General features: G+C 40.8%; 1 protein-coding gene across 2 annotated transcripts in view; it reads left to right on the forward strand.

Annotated features, from left to right (window-relative positions):
* Positions 1-17,174, forward strand: part of samd12 (sterile alpha motif domain containing 12) — a 96,230-nt gene that overhangs the window by 1,828 nt on the left and 77,228 nt on the right. The window contains exons 1-2 of one of the 2 annotated variants that reach the window (XM_067496545.1): positions 8,124-8,175; positions 16,943-17,151. In XM_067496545.1, the coding sequence (XP_067352646.1) occupies positions 8,136-8,175; positions 16,943-17,151 (249 nt within the window). In that variant the 5' untranslated portion in view covers positions 8,124-8,135. Of the gene's footprint in view, positions 1-8,123; positions 8,176-16,942; positions 17,152-17,174 lie in introns of those variants that run through there. The other variant, XM_067496544.1, reaches the window with a different exon arrangement.

The raw sequence follows: 17,174 nt of genomic DNA on the forward strand, positions 1-17,174 counted from the left end.
TGCTGAGTCTGAGAGAAAAGTAGAACTAAAGATGCAGTATGAAAGTATTTTACACAAATATATCCTTTAAAACTTAATGGAGAGGAGTGATGAAGTCTTCTGTGGCACGGACTTATTGACTCAGCATTCGCAGCAGTGGAGAAATATGTTCATCTGAAAGTTTGAGTGAAGTTCGCCTTTCAAACCAGAGAATGTATTTCTGCTTGATTAGTAAGCTGAGGAGCATTATGACTTACTGTAGTTTCATGACAACAATGTAGATGAAGATGGGAACAGATCAGTGACGGGAAACGACGGGGCAGAGGCGACTGATTAATCTGACGATAGCACCAAGTTGTAGTTTAAGTAGTTGAAAGAGACTTTGTGACTTTATTTCTTATATATTACCTTCACTATATCAGACAACTGTAGTAACCTTTCACATTTAGAATCTACTTTAAAAAAAAAGATTGTGACCTCTTTAAAAGCTGTTTGGAGCTCTTTGTCATGTTTCAGATGTTTACTGTGTCAGTTCAATTTTCTCAGCTGGGATCATTCAACTACAGTTGAATCTGTGGTGCACAGTTGTACTCAGCGGCATAAAGTAGCTGCTTTTCCACTGACAATCGATGGACCAAGGATTTAAAACTTGAGGGAAATTATATAAATGTTAACAAATTCATAAAATAGTAAAGGCAACGTGTTCCAGTAAGACTTAAACTCATGGTTCTGAGCGTTCCAAGTATCTCTCTCTCTCTCTCTCACACACACACACACACACAGTTTTTCATGCAAACAGACAAGCACGCTCTGTCAACTTGTGATTGGTATTTAATTTTTGTGTAGGTCAAATCTTTGGTGTTTGAATAAATTGGAAGGCTGTGCTGACATCACAGGGATCGGTTGAGTTTGCTTGAATTGTTGTGATCTTTTTCTGCCAAATTCCAATAAGGTGTTAAGTCACCATGGGAACAAATGGACAGACTTTACATTGAGTAAAGCATGAACAACCGTGTCAGGTCGTGCATCATATTATTTTATCCGTATCTATGCTAAAAAAAGCACCAGAAGGTTGACACACACTGATCTCCATTTCTAAATTTGCCTTAGTTATAGCTAAAAAAAAAAAAAAAGGCTTCTATTTTTAGAATGAATCTAATTAAAACAAGTTCTGTGTGTTTCTCTGAGGCTCAAGTGAAGCCGTCCCCATGGGACACACAGCTCACTGCAGCACCAGCACTTTTAATTTAAGATATGACTTTTGTGAGACATCACAACAACTCTGCAGAGTCACAGTTTTCTGTTCTACTGCTCCACCAAACTTCCAAGGCAGAAAATATAGGTCAGCTCTTTAAACATTTATGACATATGAGAAGACAATAAGCTGTTTGAGGAACTAGCAATTTGCAGCGGCAGAGAGTGGCTGCCACATTTGAGCTTCTCTTTGGGAGGCCGTGTTTGGCAAATCTGTCTGTGGCAGATGACAAAGGACACCCCCCATTTCTGCAAAAGCCCTAATCTGATGATACTTAAGGCTGACAAATGTTTGATTTACACTAGAGTGAAGTTTATTCGGGGTCTTAAAAATTTGTTTCAGCTGCTGAGGAGTTGATACTGTTATCTGGTTAAGGAGCATTGCTCCCGTGTGGATGCATGTTTTTTGGTTGGAAAAATGAAAATGAAATGAAACTATAATCATGGCGGAGTTTATATCACAATTTATTTTTATTTTTATATTGATCAATGTTGACAATTATAACTTTATACAGCAATTCAATTTCTTTACACAGCACGACTGTGGCGCAGGAAGGTCGAGCGGTCGTCCGCCAATCTTGCAGTTGTTGGTTCAATCCCGGCTCCTCCGGTCACATGTTGAAGTGTCCTGGAGCAAGACACTAAACGCTAATTTAGTTGCTCCTGATGAGTGTTGGCCATCAGTGTTAGAGTGTGAATGAGAAGCAGTGTAAAGCACTTTGAGTGCCAATAGATAGGAAAGAGCTGTATAAGTGCAGACTATTTACTTTTTTAAAAAGAATGAACTCCTTTTAGCTGCAGTACAACATCTCATAGGCTTGTGTAAAAGGCCCCCGTTCGTGGCATATAGCAAACACATGATCATGCAGTAAATATTTTTCTCATGGGCAGGAATGACTGGTTTTTAATAAAGCATGCAAACAATATGATGATACCAAGTCCTGATATGGCCCCATAATCACTTAGGGAATGTGTGTGCGGTTCAGACCCTCTCCCATTCACGCACATGTACCTTAGTTACACACTGTTGAACACTGCTTGCAAAACACAACTAATCCCAGAGACGGAGTCGTGTCTCTTTTGATTGCGATAATTAAGCAGCACAGCAGTTGCACTCGAGAACTCACAAAGGCTCCTGGTGATGAAGCTCTCCATCACTCTGCCTCGGGTCCTCAGTCTAATTAGAGACATCAAGTACTGTTTTCTCATAGCAGCTGATATAATCAAAGTCATGACTCAATGAGTGATGATATATTTTGTCCCATCCATATTAAATAGGGTCCCATTTAATATATATAGTGGTAATAGAGTCTCGTCTTCAAACTTTACTTTAAATGGGTAAAAGTTTGTTTTTTGTCACTTGTTTAATTAAGTTATTGTTTTCTATCTTGTAGAATATGAAAATTTGAACATACTTTAGGTCATACACGTGCAGAAAGAATATTCACAAACTTTAAATGTAACCTTTTGCTGCTTTGTCATTTTGGCACAACTTGTCACTCATGGTTTAAAATTCCGTGACTCTCTGTTTGCCTCAAAGTCACAGACTCTCTTATATAATGTAGTGGCGAGGAAGTATGCTGCCACATAAAAGTTACAATAACATTGTGTCAAAAATGCAGCCTCCTCTTTAATTCCACCGAGACCACCACGTTAGTACAACATGCATATTTACTTCAAGCTCATTAGGAAAGGGAGTCCTGGCTTATAGTTTTGCACAGCAAGACACGGTCGAGCTTAAACTCTTGTGCTGTGTCTTGGCAGCTAATAAACTTTTAAATGACACCTTTAGCAACACCCCCAGGATAACATGGGACCAATTTGTAATGCAGTGTCATTTATTCGTCGTAATCCTTGTGGGGAGGGTAACAGCAAAGAGACAAGTAGGAAGCAAGAGGTAAAAGAGAGGAGAGAGACAAAGTGCTGTTTTTTGTTATAAAAGCAGTTTTATGTAATTTAATGTCACGTCATGCATATTATAAAAAGCAACAATGACGACCTGGGATTCATTTAGGCACAAACATGTGCCAGAAGCGAATTAATGCATCTACAAACACAGACAACACGGAAAAAGCTGGACTCCGCCCATAGCAGTGTTTAGCCCCGTGGTGTGGTTGCTCGTTTTATTCCTCCTCTCTTGCCTCTGTCAAGCCCCTTCGATATGTCCCGCTCTGCTCTGCCAGCCTGTGCACCCATTCAGAAAAGTAATTTCAAATCCATCCCGGGGATCTAGCTCAGAAATAGAATTAGCAGAATAAACATGCTCATTTGAGTCAGTGGAATGGGATTACATGGTAGCAAAGTAAATCAGGAGTTTCGGTAAAGGAGGATCTTCCCGGCCTTATTCAGCAAGGATGGGATTAAGACACAGAGACAGAAGACGCGCTATCGTCAAATCTCCTGAGGAAGCAGTGTTATGTAACCTTCCTCTGGGTGGAGCTACAGCTATCTTTGATGTACCATAAAACATACAAAGTGCTGCTGCATGATACTCACAAATTAGAACATGGTTTATCAACTGATGTGCAGAGACTTGCATCTCCTGCAGAACTGATTCTCTGCAAGCACCTTTACTCATTACAATTCATTACCACTCTGAGTGCTCGAGCTGATTCAGCTTGCATCACAGTGCCTGAGTGTCAGCTTAGGAGAAAAGCTTCCTAGGGAAGGTAGAGCCTTTAGGGTCTGGTGCTCTGGTGGATAAACCTCTTTTGCTTTCATATAACTCCAGGGTGTTTTCACTTAGTTGGATTATTTGCGGGAATCATTGTTCTTGCAACAGTAAAACACCAAACACGTCAAAACTGGAAATGTAACGTGGACTGTTTCATCAAAAATTCATCAAGATTCATCAAAAATGAAATTAGTAAGTTGCATTCACCGTATCATAGCAGGACTTTATCGTGGGGATGTGAGAAGATGAATTCAGTCTAAAAGCATGTATTGGAAATTGTAGATGGATCCATATTCATGTCGTACCTGCGCTAGGAAGTCACACTCTACCTGCTTTAGTGTCATCCCATGTCCAATGAGACTGAATGGAACTTAAAAGAACACTCCTGCACGTGACATCTGATATTTGCACATGCCTGTGTTCGGGCACATTGGCAGTGGTGAAAGAGTCGATTTTTCCACGTTTAGATCTGAAGAATAAGCAGATGAGGCAAAGCAAAACGAGGAAGAATGAAACTTTGTGTTGTCTAATAATAATATAAAGTCACTGCTGCATCTGACCTCTTTAGGCCTTTTGTTTAATGCGCTGCAACATTAACAGTGAGTCCTTGTTTGTGTCACCAAACAGGACAGAACAAAATCTACTGTACAAGCTGTCGCAAAAAAGCTGCATCGACCTTTGTAGAAACAGGCAAACTAAACTCGGGGGAGATAAAATACAGCTGACTGTTCCAGTCATTCGTTGGCCTTTTATTTGCCACAATCAGTGACTTTTGGGCTGTTTTGTGAATATTTGGCATCCTGTTGTGTTGAGTGCAGAAACTTGGCGCCGTGTCAGCTCCAGCCCCTGATGACCGTGAAGTTCTCCGCAGTCCGTTTTGCTGACCGGTCTGAGACAGTCTGTGTGTCCCCGGCACAGATGAAGAAAGTTATTATGCGGGAGTGGTTCAATAGCAGACAAAGAAATGTCATCCTCAGTGTCTGGAATTACTGTAAAGTGAAGAGCAAATGCAGTCAAACCGCTAATTGTTATCGTTAGGTTGCGAATGTTTAGAAGGTTAGTGGCAGCAGAACTAATGACAGTACTGCTAATTTAATCCGGCATTCAAAGAACATCAAGCTTCAGCAGACACACACTAAGGGGCAGTGTTTTGTTCTGTCGGTGCTTTATCAGGAAAACACCCATGTCCACAGTTTTGAGGGTATGTATGAAAACCAGTATAAGGATGGTGCAGAAATCGCTGTATTGTCTGTCGACTGTCTGAGATTGACTCTAACTTTCTCGTAGCTCAATAGAACAACTGCATGACTCAGAAGTAAACAGGCAACAGCAAAGTTCACCGTGTTGACGCTTTAAAGGAGGTTTGAGAAGGCCGAGCAAAAGGGTCAGGTGTGTGTATATACTGTAGTAATAGAAGTGGGCAGATTTAAAACGGGCATGAAAGTAGATGTGCGGCCAGTGTGAGACATGTGGACAAATTGCGGGTAAAGTCAGGAGAAAAGTTGTGAAAAAAGAACCTGTTGAACTTCAGTCCACATTTCTTCTTCCTCCACTCAGTCTCAGTCTGCTTTACCCATAACCAGTGCTGTCTCCCATTCTCCCGTATTTAATCTGTGTATGACACAATTCATTAACATCATTAGAATAGTATTTTTCTGAAGAATCTCAGTACAAAGAAGCTTTATTCAGGGTAGTCGCATTGTCTGATTATTAAGGCAGAGTCAGCCCTACTGCATCTCACGTCACAATGGTGTAGAAGTACATACTACTACTTTTCCAGTGGAACTAAAAATAGCATGAAAAAAACTAAATTCATACTCTGTATAGAAATACATTTTAGTTGCTTTTGTTGCTGTTTGGATGTTAAAGTTGTTACAAACAGTTTGCAGGAAACATTTGATCCCAAGTTGAATCACCAACTTTCCTCTTTATCTCCCATAGTTCGCATTGTTCTGGCCAAATCCTTGAAGTTTGTGTCTTTTCATCAAATATTAATGGCGGCTGCTCGGCTCCAAATTAAGACAGTCTATTTTTGTCGTCCTTTTACCGTCGGCCTTTGAAGTGGAGTATGTTAACAGCTTTGTGCCTGGGATTCATACTTCACAGCCAGCCAATGTGAACAGCAGTTATATTTAGCTTGTATGCGTTTGTGCTGTAAAGTGGGTCATTTTGGTGTCTTTTTCTTTCCAGCTCTGCCTCACTGACTTGGTTTGTCTCTCAGATCCTCACAGTTGTACCTCTTCCTACAACTTTCTCTCATCATCTTCTCTTGCATCATCATAGTTTTTACCCTCGCTCCCTCTCTGCAGCCGTGAAATGTTCCGAGCTGAGCACATCTTCATCAGCAGCACCAGCCGATCATAGCTGCTCGAGCCCCAGGGTTGCAGAGGGCAGTCTGTGAAGTTTAAGTGCAGTGAACTGTTGATAGGCTGGAGTCCCACAGAGTTTAGCTGGCTTGCTAACTTGTTACACTACTTCACTTTGATACTGACCAATGTCGCTGATCCTCCCCAGCACGGCTGAAATACAGTATGAGGAAACATTAAATATGGAAACACGTTTTGTTGTCGCTTCTTGTTGCTCTTTTCTTTTCTCTCTCAACTTTCAAATCACCCCAAATGTTCAAGGCAGATGGCCCCCCACCCTGAGCCCGGTTCTGCTGGAGGTTTTTCTCATTAAGGGGAATTTTTCCTCTCCATTGTTGCCCATAGGGTTGCTCAGGGGGGTTTTCTTTACAAATCTGTAGTCTTGACTTTACGCTAGATAAATAAAGTTGAATTGAATTTGACAAAAAATAAAAACATGTTTTTATTTTACTCATATGAGTTCAGGTTACCATCCTTCTGAAGCTTTGTATGTAAGCTTGGCAAGACATTCTTTGCATCGTATCTTATTAGTAATGGGTGATTACATATGTCTATTACTATATTAACCTTATGCAAGATGGTTGAATATAAGGCTGAACACATAACATAGTGAAGTTGAATAAAAACACATAAAAAGAGTAAATAAAACCTCACTCATAATAGTTTAAACCTTTAGCCACCAGTGTATAGTAGCAACAAATTAGGGGGCCTGGTGGCTCAACGAGTAGAGCATCGGCTTTGGGATGCAGAAGGGTCAAATCCCACCCCACCAAGTGTGGCCCCGCCCAGCCATCAAGGGCCACCTAGGCGCCGATCCCGAGACCCGGACTAAATGGGTTGCGGCAGGAGTCGCATCCGGCGTAAGAACTCATACCAAACCAACGTGCGGCACACGTTCCATAGTGGACGACCCCTTGAAGTCAAAGGTCGTTGTATAGTAGCAACAAATTCATTTAAATCCAGTGACAAGAGTTGGCCCACTGAATAATCTGTTCAGTGAAAGTTACCCTGAGATCACCTGAGCGGCTCATGAATTTTAATGTAGCAGGAAAAGCCATAAATGGCAGGACTATTAATGACTTATGGATCAGTCGGGGTAACGGAGTGATGCCCCACTTATTCCACTGTTTGAAACTGAAACACCTAAACCATGTGTGGCTTGAAGCAGCAAACCCAGTAGGCCTACATAACCATGCATTCTCATTCGTCTGAAAGCAGCAGCACCTATTCTACCACTATAAAAGCAGCTCTAAGTAAACTTTGGATTGCTGCACTATGTTGCTGAAAGGCAATTTGGTTTTGTTACAGGGCAGAAAGCACTTAGATTTTACATTTCTACCGTACGATTACGATACTCTGTTTAATTGTACCATCCGTCTGCAGCTGAGCTCCACTTAAACTCAAGGACTTCTCTCCCTTCCAGACTATTGTTGAGGTACCCTTGAGCAGCCTAATTAACTCTTCATTGCTCCAGTGGAGCTGCTCATTAGCCACAACTGGATGGTTGTAAATGGCAGCTTTATGTGTGAATAAACGTGACAGCTTTAAGACGGTAATGAAAAATTTGACTCTGCAGAAAACATGCAAATCTATTCAGCGGATCCTTAAAGGACACCTTCACTGATTTTGAACTAGCTTCTTCTGGTTCTAGTTTGGGTAGTACATGTACCCTTTGACTTCCCTATGTCAAAACATCTCTCTGCTTCTTGCCTCCAGATGACATCACTTGGAGGAAGCTTCAGTTCAGATTATGTTGTGTTGTTGCTCATACTGTGGAGTTTGTAATCATGGTCAACCTGCTTTTCCAGCGTTCCCCCTAGATGGCACCATCTGAACTCCTCCTGATGGAAAAACTCCTCTGGATGATGTCATCTAGAAGAGCAAGAAGCAGAGAAATTAAAAGTATTTATGTACATTTATACCCTACACTAAAGCCATTGATGGCAAGTTGAAAATTTGTGAAGTTGTCCTTTAATGTCTAATGCTTGTATTTTGTGATACTAATGAACAATTGGTGCCAAACAATATGTAGGAATGAGACATTCTAAAAGCAAACCTGTCAAATATTGACTGTTCTTGAAACACAAGCAGCCATTAAGGAACATCCTCGCCTAGTTAAACTACATATAACATCTCTACTAATGTAGTTTATGTGGAGATTGGTCACTTTTAATGGTCACTTTCAAAGAGTCGATTATTTAGTAAATCAATCATTACATTGAGACTAAGCTCTCGTTCAAGACTTTAGATCTAAAGAGCTTTGAACAGGAATAAATAAGAAAGAATAGATTCATCCTGAATTTAATGTCACTGAGCAGCAAGCTCTTCCTACAGGCCCCAGTCCAAAACAGCTTGCATTCTTGATGAGGAGCTTGACTCCTTGTCTCTTTCTACCCTTCAAAGATATTTTAATTAGTACTTTATTAAGCATGTCTTCTGTCACCCACTTAGATAGTCTTTGCAGGGTCCTCGGGGTAGAAAGCTGAGCACACAGTCTCACCTCAAACATTCGCAGTCTTCTCACATTTTTCCTAATTTGGAGAGCAGTGCCCAAACTCCCAGTTGTTGTCAGCCTGTGTCGATTTGTTAGGTTTGCTGCTTTTCCAGAAGCAGACGGGGTGAGAATCAACAATGCATGCAGCGTTAGAGAGGGTTTTTTTGCAGTTTGTGCATCCAACCTGTCTGTGCACTGCATGTCATTGTGGAGCTGACAGATGGAGGAAGCTGGCTAGTTGTGTAAAAAAGAATATGTGGCAATCCGCACATTCCTGAAGTGCCTTGTTATTATTCAATTTAATTCAATTCTATTCAATTCAACATTATTTATATAGCGCCAATTCACAACAAAGTCATCTCAAGGCACTTTACAGAATAAAGTCAAGACTATAAAGATGTATAGAGAGAACCCAACAATTCCCCCTTGAGCAACCCCTAGGCAACAGTGGAGAGGAAAAACTCCCTTTAAGGAAAGAAACCTCCAGCAGAACCAGGCTCAGGGTGGGTGGCCATCTGCCTTGACCGGTTGGGGTGAGTGGAAAGGGGAGAGAGAAAAGAACAGAGCAACAAAAAGCAACAACAAATCATCGGGTAGAATGGTAGGACCAGTAGCTGCATGCTGGAAGACACACAGCTTCAAAGCCGGGGGACACCTGCAGAGAGGGACAGAGAGAGAGACAGAGAAGGAGAAAGACAACTACGGGAGAAAACACACAGAGTTAGTGACATACAGTAGTGACAATTGTGTGGTGAGAGGAGAGAGGGTCAAGAGGAGGAAAGGGGCATTGGGGTGTGGTCCCCCAGCAGTCTAAGCCTATAGCATTATAACTATAACTAAGTATAAGCTTTATCAAAGAGGAAGGTTTTAAGTCTACACGTAAAAGTAGAGAGGGTGTCTGTTTCCTGAATCTGAACTGGGAGCTGGTTCCACAAGAGAGGAGCTTGATAGCTAAAGGCTCTACCTCCCATTCTACTTTTGGAAATTCTGGGAACCACAAGTAGGCCTGCATTCTGAGAGCGAAGTGGTCTACTGGGATGATATGGTGCTATGAGTTCTTCTATATATGATGGAGCCTGACCATTCAGAGCTTTATATGTAAGAAGCAGGGTTTTTAAATTCTATTCTAAATTTAATGGGAAGCCAATGGAGAGAAGCTAGTGAAGGTGAAATATGAGACAGAATCGTACTTTGAGACAGGATCCTCTTAATTTTTTGCAATCTTCTGTAGGTGGAAGAAGCCTGTTCTAAAAATTTGGTTTATATGTGAGGTAAAGGACAAATCCTGGTCAAAAATAACTCCAAGGTTCCTTGCAGTAGTACTGGAGGCCAGACTTATGCCATCTAGAGTAACATTATGGTTGGACATCATATTACTAAGATTTATGGGCCCAAATACTATGACTTCAGTTTTGTCTGAGTTTAGAAATATTTCATATTTGTCTCTGTAATAAAATGTTGCCATCAGTGATGTTAAATGCAGCAAGTTTAGAGACGAGCCCATTATCTGAGGCCATGATGAACTCTAAATCCTGATTGAAAGTCTTCATACAAATTGTTCTTATAAAAGTGATCACAGAATTGTTTAGCGACTACTTTTTCAAGGATTTTAGAAATAAAAGGGAGATTGGATATTGGTCTATAATTGGCTAAAACACCTGGGTTAAGACAGGGTTTTTTAAGTAGTGGTTCAATTATTGGTAACGTATAGGCCTGTGGTACATAGCCTGTTTCTAAAGATAGAGTAATGATATCTAATACGAACATATCTATTAAGGGTAAAGCTTCATTGAGCAGTCTAGTTGGAATAGTAGAATAATTCTTTCTCTAATAGCTACAATCTTATTCATAAAGAAAGTCATGAAGTCATTGCTGCTTAGAGTTAAGGGAAAACTAGGCTCAACAGAACTATGGCTGTTAGTCAGCCTGGCTACAGTGCTGAACAGAAACCGGGGGTTGTTCTTGTTTCCTTCTATTCTATTAATCTATTCCTTCTATTAATGATGAATAATATGCTGTTCTGGAATCACAGAGAGCTTTTTTGTATATTTTTAAACTGTTTTTCCAGGCTAAATGAGATTCTTCTAAATTTCTGGAACACCACTTCTTTTTCACTTTCGTGTTGCGTGTTTGTGAACTATACCATGGAGATCGTCTCTTCTGGTTTACTGCCTTCTTTTTCAGAGGGGCAACACTATCAAGTATTGTACGTAGTGAGGCTGCAGAATTTTCAACAAGATCATCAACTCGTGCCGGAGTATTATATTAACATATGGTGAAGCAAATGATGAAAGAATCATCTTAAAATTTGTTGACAGCTTTTTCACTTAAGCATCTGCTATAGTGGAATTTTTCCCTAACTGCTATATAGTCCATTATTGTAAATTGAAATGTTATTAGAAAATGGTCAGACAGAAGAGAGTTGTGAGGAAATATTGTTAAATTATCCGCTTCAATTCCACACGTAAGGACAAGGTCTAAGGTATGACTGAAACAGAGAGTGGGTTTATTTACATTTTGGGAAAAAACAAATGAATCTAATAATGAATTAAACACAGTGCTGAGACAGTTACTGTCAGCATCTACATGAATATTAAAGTCACCCACTATAATGACTTTATCTGTACTAAGCACTAAATCAGATAAAAAAATCAGAAAATTCAATCAAAACCTCTGAATAAGGGGCTGGAGGACGGTACACGATAACAAATAATAGTGGTTTTTAAGTTTTTCAGTTTGGGTGTGAAAGGTTAAGAGTAAGGTTCTCAAATGAGTTATAGCTATGTTTAGGTCTAGGGTTTATTACTCCTGCACCTCAGCCTGTGTTTCTAGGAACATGATAATTCATATGACTTGGGGGGGTTGACTTATTTACACTGGCACATTCTTCCTGCTGCAACCAAGTTACAGTGAGACAAAATAAATCGAATTGATGATCACTTATTAAGTCATTTACCAACAGAGATTTAGAAGAGATTTAATAATCCACATTTAATAGTTTTGTTCTGTAAGAGGAGTGGTCTTAACTTTTATTAGGTTGTCACGATTAACTCGTCTTATTTATTTATTATGGTTTATGTGATTTAGTTGGTCGGGGAACAGACACGAGATTTTCTGCCTTGCCGATTTACTGATTCAGCTCCCTGCCACTGTTACATGTAAAAGAGTAACAGCTGCGCGGTTGAAATGTCATTTAGCTAAGATCCTGTCAGGTCGGTGCCAGACTCCCAAGAGCATCTGTTGGCACAGCTAGTTTGGTTCAGGAGTGAATGTACCCACGACCTTCCGTTATGTATACATGAACCATTAGCTGCATTTAATCAACTTTTCAATGCTCTTGAAGCAGGCAAACATCCCACGGTCTCATAGCTGAAGTGCACAGTTTGTCTTCTGGCCTGCCGGACCCTGGCTTCTTTCTCCAGGCTTTGTTTCTGGGCCATACAGTGGATTCTGTCCACAAACAATTCATTCGGCTCCACTTTGAGAGCCAGCCAACATCAAAGAGACCACTATGATCCTGAGTGCCCACACAGAACCAACTTCCCTTTTGATTATGGACCCACTACTGGTTTCACTTTGAACTAGTGCACAGTGGGAAACACACAGGGAGGAAAAATGATACAGCATTTAACTTCTCCCATAGCCTCAGTTTGAAACATGCTCTTTCTTTCACTTGACGTCTGCTATTGGTTCATCTTTATGGTGAGCTAGGGAGACATGTCTGCCCCAAAAACTGTGGATGTGTATAAAATTCCCCCTGTATTACAGTAACTCTTACATTTTCCACTGAAGTAATACACTTGACCATTCAGTCGTTTATCTTACTGAGGCCTCACAGTTTGGTTCAAGGTAACTTTAATATCCCCATAGGGGGCAATTTGTTTTACAGCGAGCAGAACAAATGACATCAAACAATAAACGCATCAACAGCAGCAACAACAAAGATACAACAAATGTGTTTTTATTTGTCATTAATCAACCTAATAAGCAACCGGAATAAATTAGGCTTTAAACCTGTCGGTTCTAAAAAAGTGTATCTACGCCCTCATGGCTACATGGTCAATTATTCCCTTAGGGGATGGGTCAAATCAGCCAAGGTTGATTGGGCTTTCTTCAGGGACCTGACCTTATACAGGCTAAGATCATTGATGGGTATATCAGCAATTTAGCTGCACATTTTCACAACACCCTGGATAACAGACAATATGCCATGCAAAATGTAAGAGATACTATAAAACATCTTCATAAAAGTTGTGGCCACATTTAAAAAAGCAAAGCTTTTTTTGCACACAGCATCCACCTGGGACTCAAAGGACAGTTTACTGTCAACCACAGTGCCCAGATACTGCTGTACTAGTTCAACAGGCCGCTACAGTCTGTCTGGTAAAACAGGAAGCTGGATGCAGTTAAAAGCCGAGGAGAAGTCGATTTAAAAAGTAGCCGCACAAGGGACTTGGGCCCCTCAAGATGTTTCAGAACACAATTTAAAAGCATCAGTATAGCGTCCTCAACACCCCGACCTGTCCTATACGCAAACTGGAGTGTGTCTAACTTCTCCTGAACAGTCTCCAAGAGTGCAGACGTAATCAATTTTTCAAAAGATCTCATAACCAGTGAAGTAAGTGCCACAGGCCAGAAATGGTTCAGTGACCTTGTTCAGCTATAATGATAATTTAAAAATAAAAGAATCGATGTCTGCCAGCTGAGCAGCACGCCAACCTAGTCCAATACGGAACTAACCATCGTACTGGCGTATTCCTCTTCAGGACCGGTTTATAATACGGAATAAGATAAACAACATTGTGGTCTGAGATACCAAGTGGGCCTCTACTATGGGAATTATAAGCCCCCTTAATTGTCCCAAAATGCAACTGCAATGCATTCTATTAAAATGGTGTAAGATTAATCCAATTCTTCATTAATCTTGCTCTTAATAATAGAAATGTGTTTGGCTGTGCAGCGATGACGCTGTTCTTTAACATTTCTCTCTCTTTCTGTGTGTGTGTGTGCTCCATTCATTTTCTCCGCCCTTTTTCCCTTTTCATTGAATCTCACTGAGAGGAAAAAAGGGAGTGGGTGAAAGGGAGCGAACATCCTCCCTCATCCATCTCTCTTCTTTTGCAATGCTCACACTGCGCATGTCAGGGAGGAGAGAGGGAAGAATGTAATGGTGCTATTTATAGTAACTGTTTTTTTTTTTTAAGCTTTTCTCCATCTCTTAACCCCCCTATCCACCCACTCTTCCTCTGTTTAAAGGATTGAGAGCAATGCAACTGTCTTTCCTCTCTGTGCTGTGTTTGTCTACCCCCTGAAAACCCTCTCATCATCCTGTCACCCATCTATCCCCCCCCCCCCCCCCCCCCTCTTTCAGTCTGTTTGTACCATTGTTCAGATGCTCTGAGCAGAGGGTGTATAATACATTTCTCCCCCAGAGTGGTTGCACACCAGTCATGAATTGAGTCAGGGCGAGGAGGAGAGGGGAAAGAGGGAGGTGGGAGGAGAAAGGAGAGGAATAAAGAGGCAGTGAGAGGAACCAATGCTTCGTGCCAAGCATCTCAAGTTGTTTAAAACATGGCCCATTCATGTGCATTCCCTCTATGGTTTAATAAAAAAAACACTCTTATCTATTTTATTAGAGCAGTGGTCAGTGTACAATTAAACCTTGTTTGTTAGTGAGATGTAGTGCATAATTTTTCCAGAAAGGAAAAAAATGAAAAACGTATTATGCAAATATAGGTTATTTTTTGTTATTGGTTAACCTGCTGATTATTTTAGGAATTAACCGTGTTGTCAGTAACATCTCAATATACTTCCCAAAGCCTAAAATGACTTTTTTTTCTGATCCAATCCAAAAACGTGTGAATGGAAGTTGTAAAAGTTAAGCTGTAATTGAGGGGTTTTGTAATGGTGGTGAAGAAAAAACAGTTTAGCTTCAGATATTCCTATTTTTATGCCCGCCTGAAGCATTGATATGAGACCGGATGTTGACCCTACCATCCAAATGTCACCGTGGAATTTACGGCCCATCAGATCGGGCAGACGTCTTCTTCTGAGTCCTTGTGAATTAGAAAGTCAGCTTTCTGACAGCTTTCAAAGCAGCTGTAGCACATCTGCTTTGAAGTTCGCCGTGTTGTGTGTTCAGATGCTCTTAGTTTAAACGAGTGCTCATTAGTGCTACTTGTGTCACTTTTATATCCGCTTGAACCATTCTGGCTATTTGCCTTTGAACTCTGGCACCAACACTTTCTCGTTTTTCAGACCAGTCTCTGTAAACCCTAGAGATGCTTAAGGGTAAAAAAATCCCATTAGATAAAATACTCAGACCAGCCTGTCATGAACACCGTTGCGATGCTATTCGAGAGGATGTCGTGATTTAAGGGCAAAAAGGGAGGACGCTTCTCGGAGAGGTTTGCTTTAACTAATGCAAATTTACAATGCAGTTCCATCTGTTTCCCAGATGTACAGAAGGAGGAGGACAGAACCACTTACAGTAGGTTTTACCCCCCCCCCCAAATGGCAGCACAGATGTTTATGTTCTTCTTGTTGTCACGACTTCATTGGGAACTGTGTCAGCTGTGGTAACTGTTCAGGGACGGTGGAATGAACAGAGTCCCTAATCAGCCATTGGCTTGGGCTCGCGCCTTTCCCAGGAAACTGACAGAATATTGTGTTAGGCAAATATACGACTGTCTTTTTTACGGCAACTGGTTCATCGGGGAAATCAGAGAGACTCAAGCACATACTGTACAATGCAGTACGTATATTACATGTTTAAGTTTTGTTATAGACCATTAAGGTGTTTTTTTTTAATCCACACAAATGCCGATGTCTACTTCTTTCCAATCTCTATTGTGTGTTCGTTTTCGCTCAGACCATTAAGCGAAGCGCTCTCTGAAAACATCTCTTTGACCTTTTAATCCAAAGCTGCAGCTGAAGCTGTTGCAGCCTTCAGGTGTGATGAAAAGGGCCATTTGGCTCCAGTTGCACACATAAATGAGCTGACGGTTTTAGAACAAGTGGGCAGGTTGCATGATGACAAATGGCTTAATTCAGTGACACATCACAACTGACTGCTATCTGTCACTTCAAGGCCTGCATCACTGCTGGATCAGATTAGAATGGTGTGTGAGTCTGACACTTTCTACGCAAACCCGAGTTAAAAATATGCACCTCACAGAGAAAGTACTATGATGCAGTACATGTACTGAGTAAGTAATAGAAGCTTTCTTTCTGAAGATGATCAGTGATCACTCGGGTGATTTAAAAGGCAGCTAAGTCATTGTGCCTTTTAAGTAGCTTTGGTTTAAATATCTACATTTTATGCAACTTAAACAGTCAGAAACACTTTGAAACATGATGATTTAATATTTATACACGTTGACATAAACTCAAGCTTTGTCCCCATTCTATATTGCGTACTAATTCTGGGTCTGAATAACATGACAAATACTTAAAGATTAACAATTAATTATAGTCAGACTCACTCACACACACACTTCATTGTTGTGTGATGTTGGCAAAAGCTTCTGTCTCATTGCAAAGTGACAAATTGACCGTAGAATCAGTTTTAATAGAAATATCAGTGTTAACCTCCATAAACTACTGGCCAGACCCAATCCTGTGAGGCTGTAGCAGCAAAATATCTGAGAATATTAAGCTCATTAAATGTTGTTAGTTTTTACATCTTTCTAACTCAACTGTAAACATTAGGAATGTTCTGCATTATTTCTTTTCAAATAATCAAATAGTCATGTTTCTACTTAAAATGTCAACTGATAAAAATAATCAGGGAATTTTAAACCTGTCTGCAAAATAGCATGTTACTTTACACACTATATGGGTCCAGTTGGGATGAGGCTTCAGTGATCAAAACCAGCGTGGATCAATATCTGACGCCATCTAGTGGAGTTCATGCAGTCTTTAGTTTGACAGGGCCGTGGTTTCTTATGTCCACCCTCTCTGCAGAGACATTCTTCACTGCAGGGGTGGGGGTGGGGGTGGGGTCTGATTTATTTTTTTACAGAGAGCCTACAAAAAACTTCTTTTTGATAAGATTAATGGGCAAAAAAATGTCGCTTTGTCGTTTTCTAACAACGTATTTCTCTATTTCTACTTGTTAGAATAATATATTGAATATTTGAACCCTTTTGTTTATTTGTCCTCTTGTTCACACAGCTGTTCACTGCAACCTGAGCCAGAATGGCATTGACCACCAGATGTGCCCGGAGGACATGATGTCACACCTGGAGGAAGAGGAAGAGTCTGTGGACCTAAGGCCTGCGCTGCTGGATGAGAACAGTCCAGGTTACCAAGACATCAGCCCCCCCGGGTACCAGCGTCGTTCCCCACCACATCGCTCTGTCTCAGAATCTGAGCTGACGCGGGTAAGAGTTGGACCAAAAGCACA

The sequence above is a fragment of the Channa argus genome, chromosome 1, assembly GCF_033026475.1.
Source record: "Channa argus isolate prfri chromosome 1, Channa argus male v1.0, whole genome shotgun sequence".
Classification (NCBI taxonomy): Eukaryota; Metazoa; Chordata; class Actinopteri; order Anabantiformes; family Channidae; genus Channa; species Channa argus.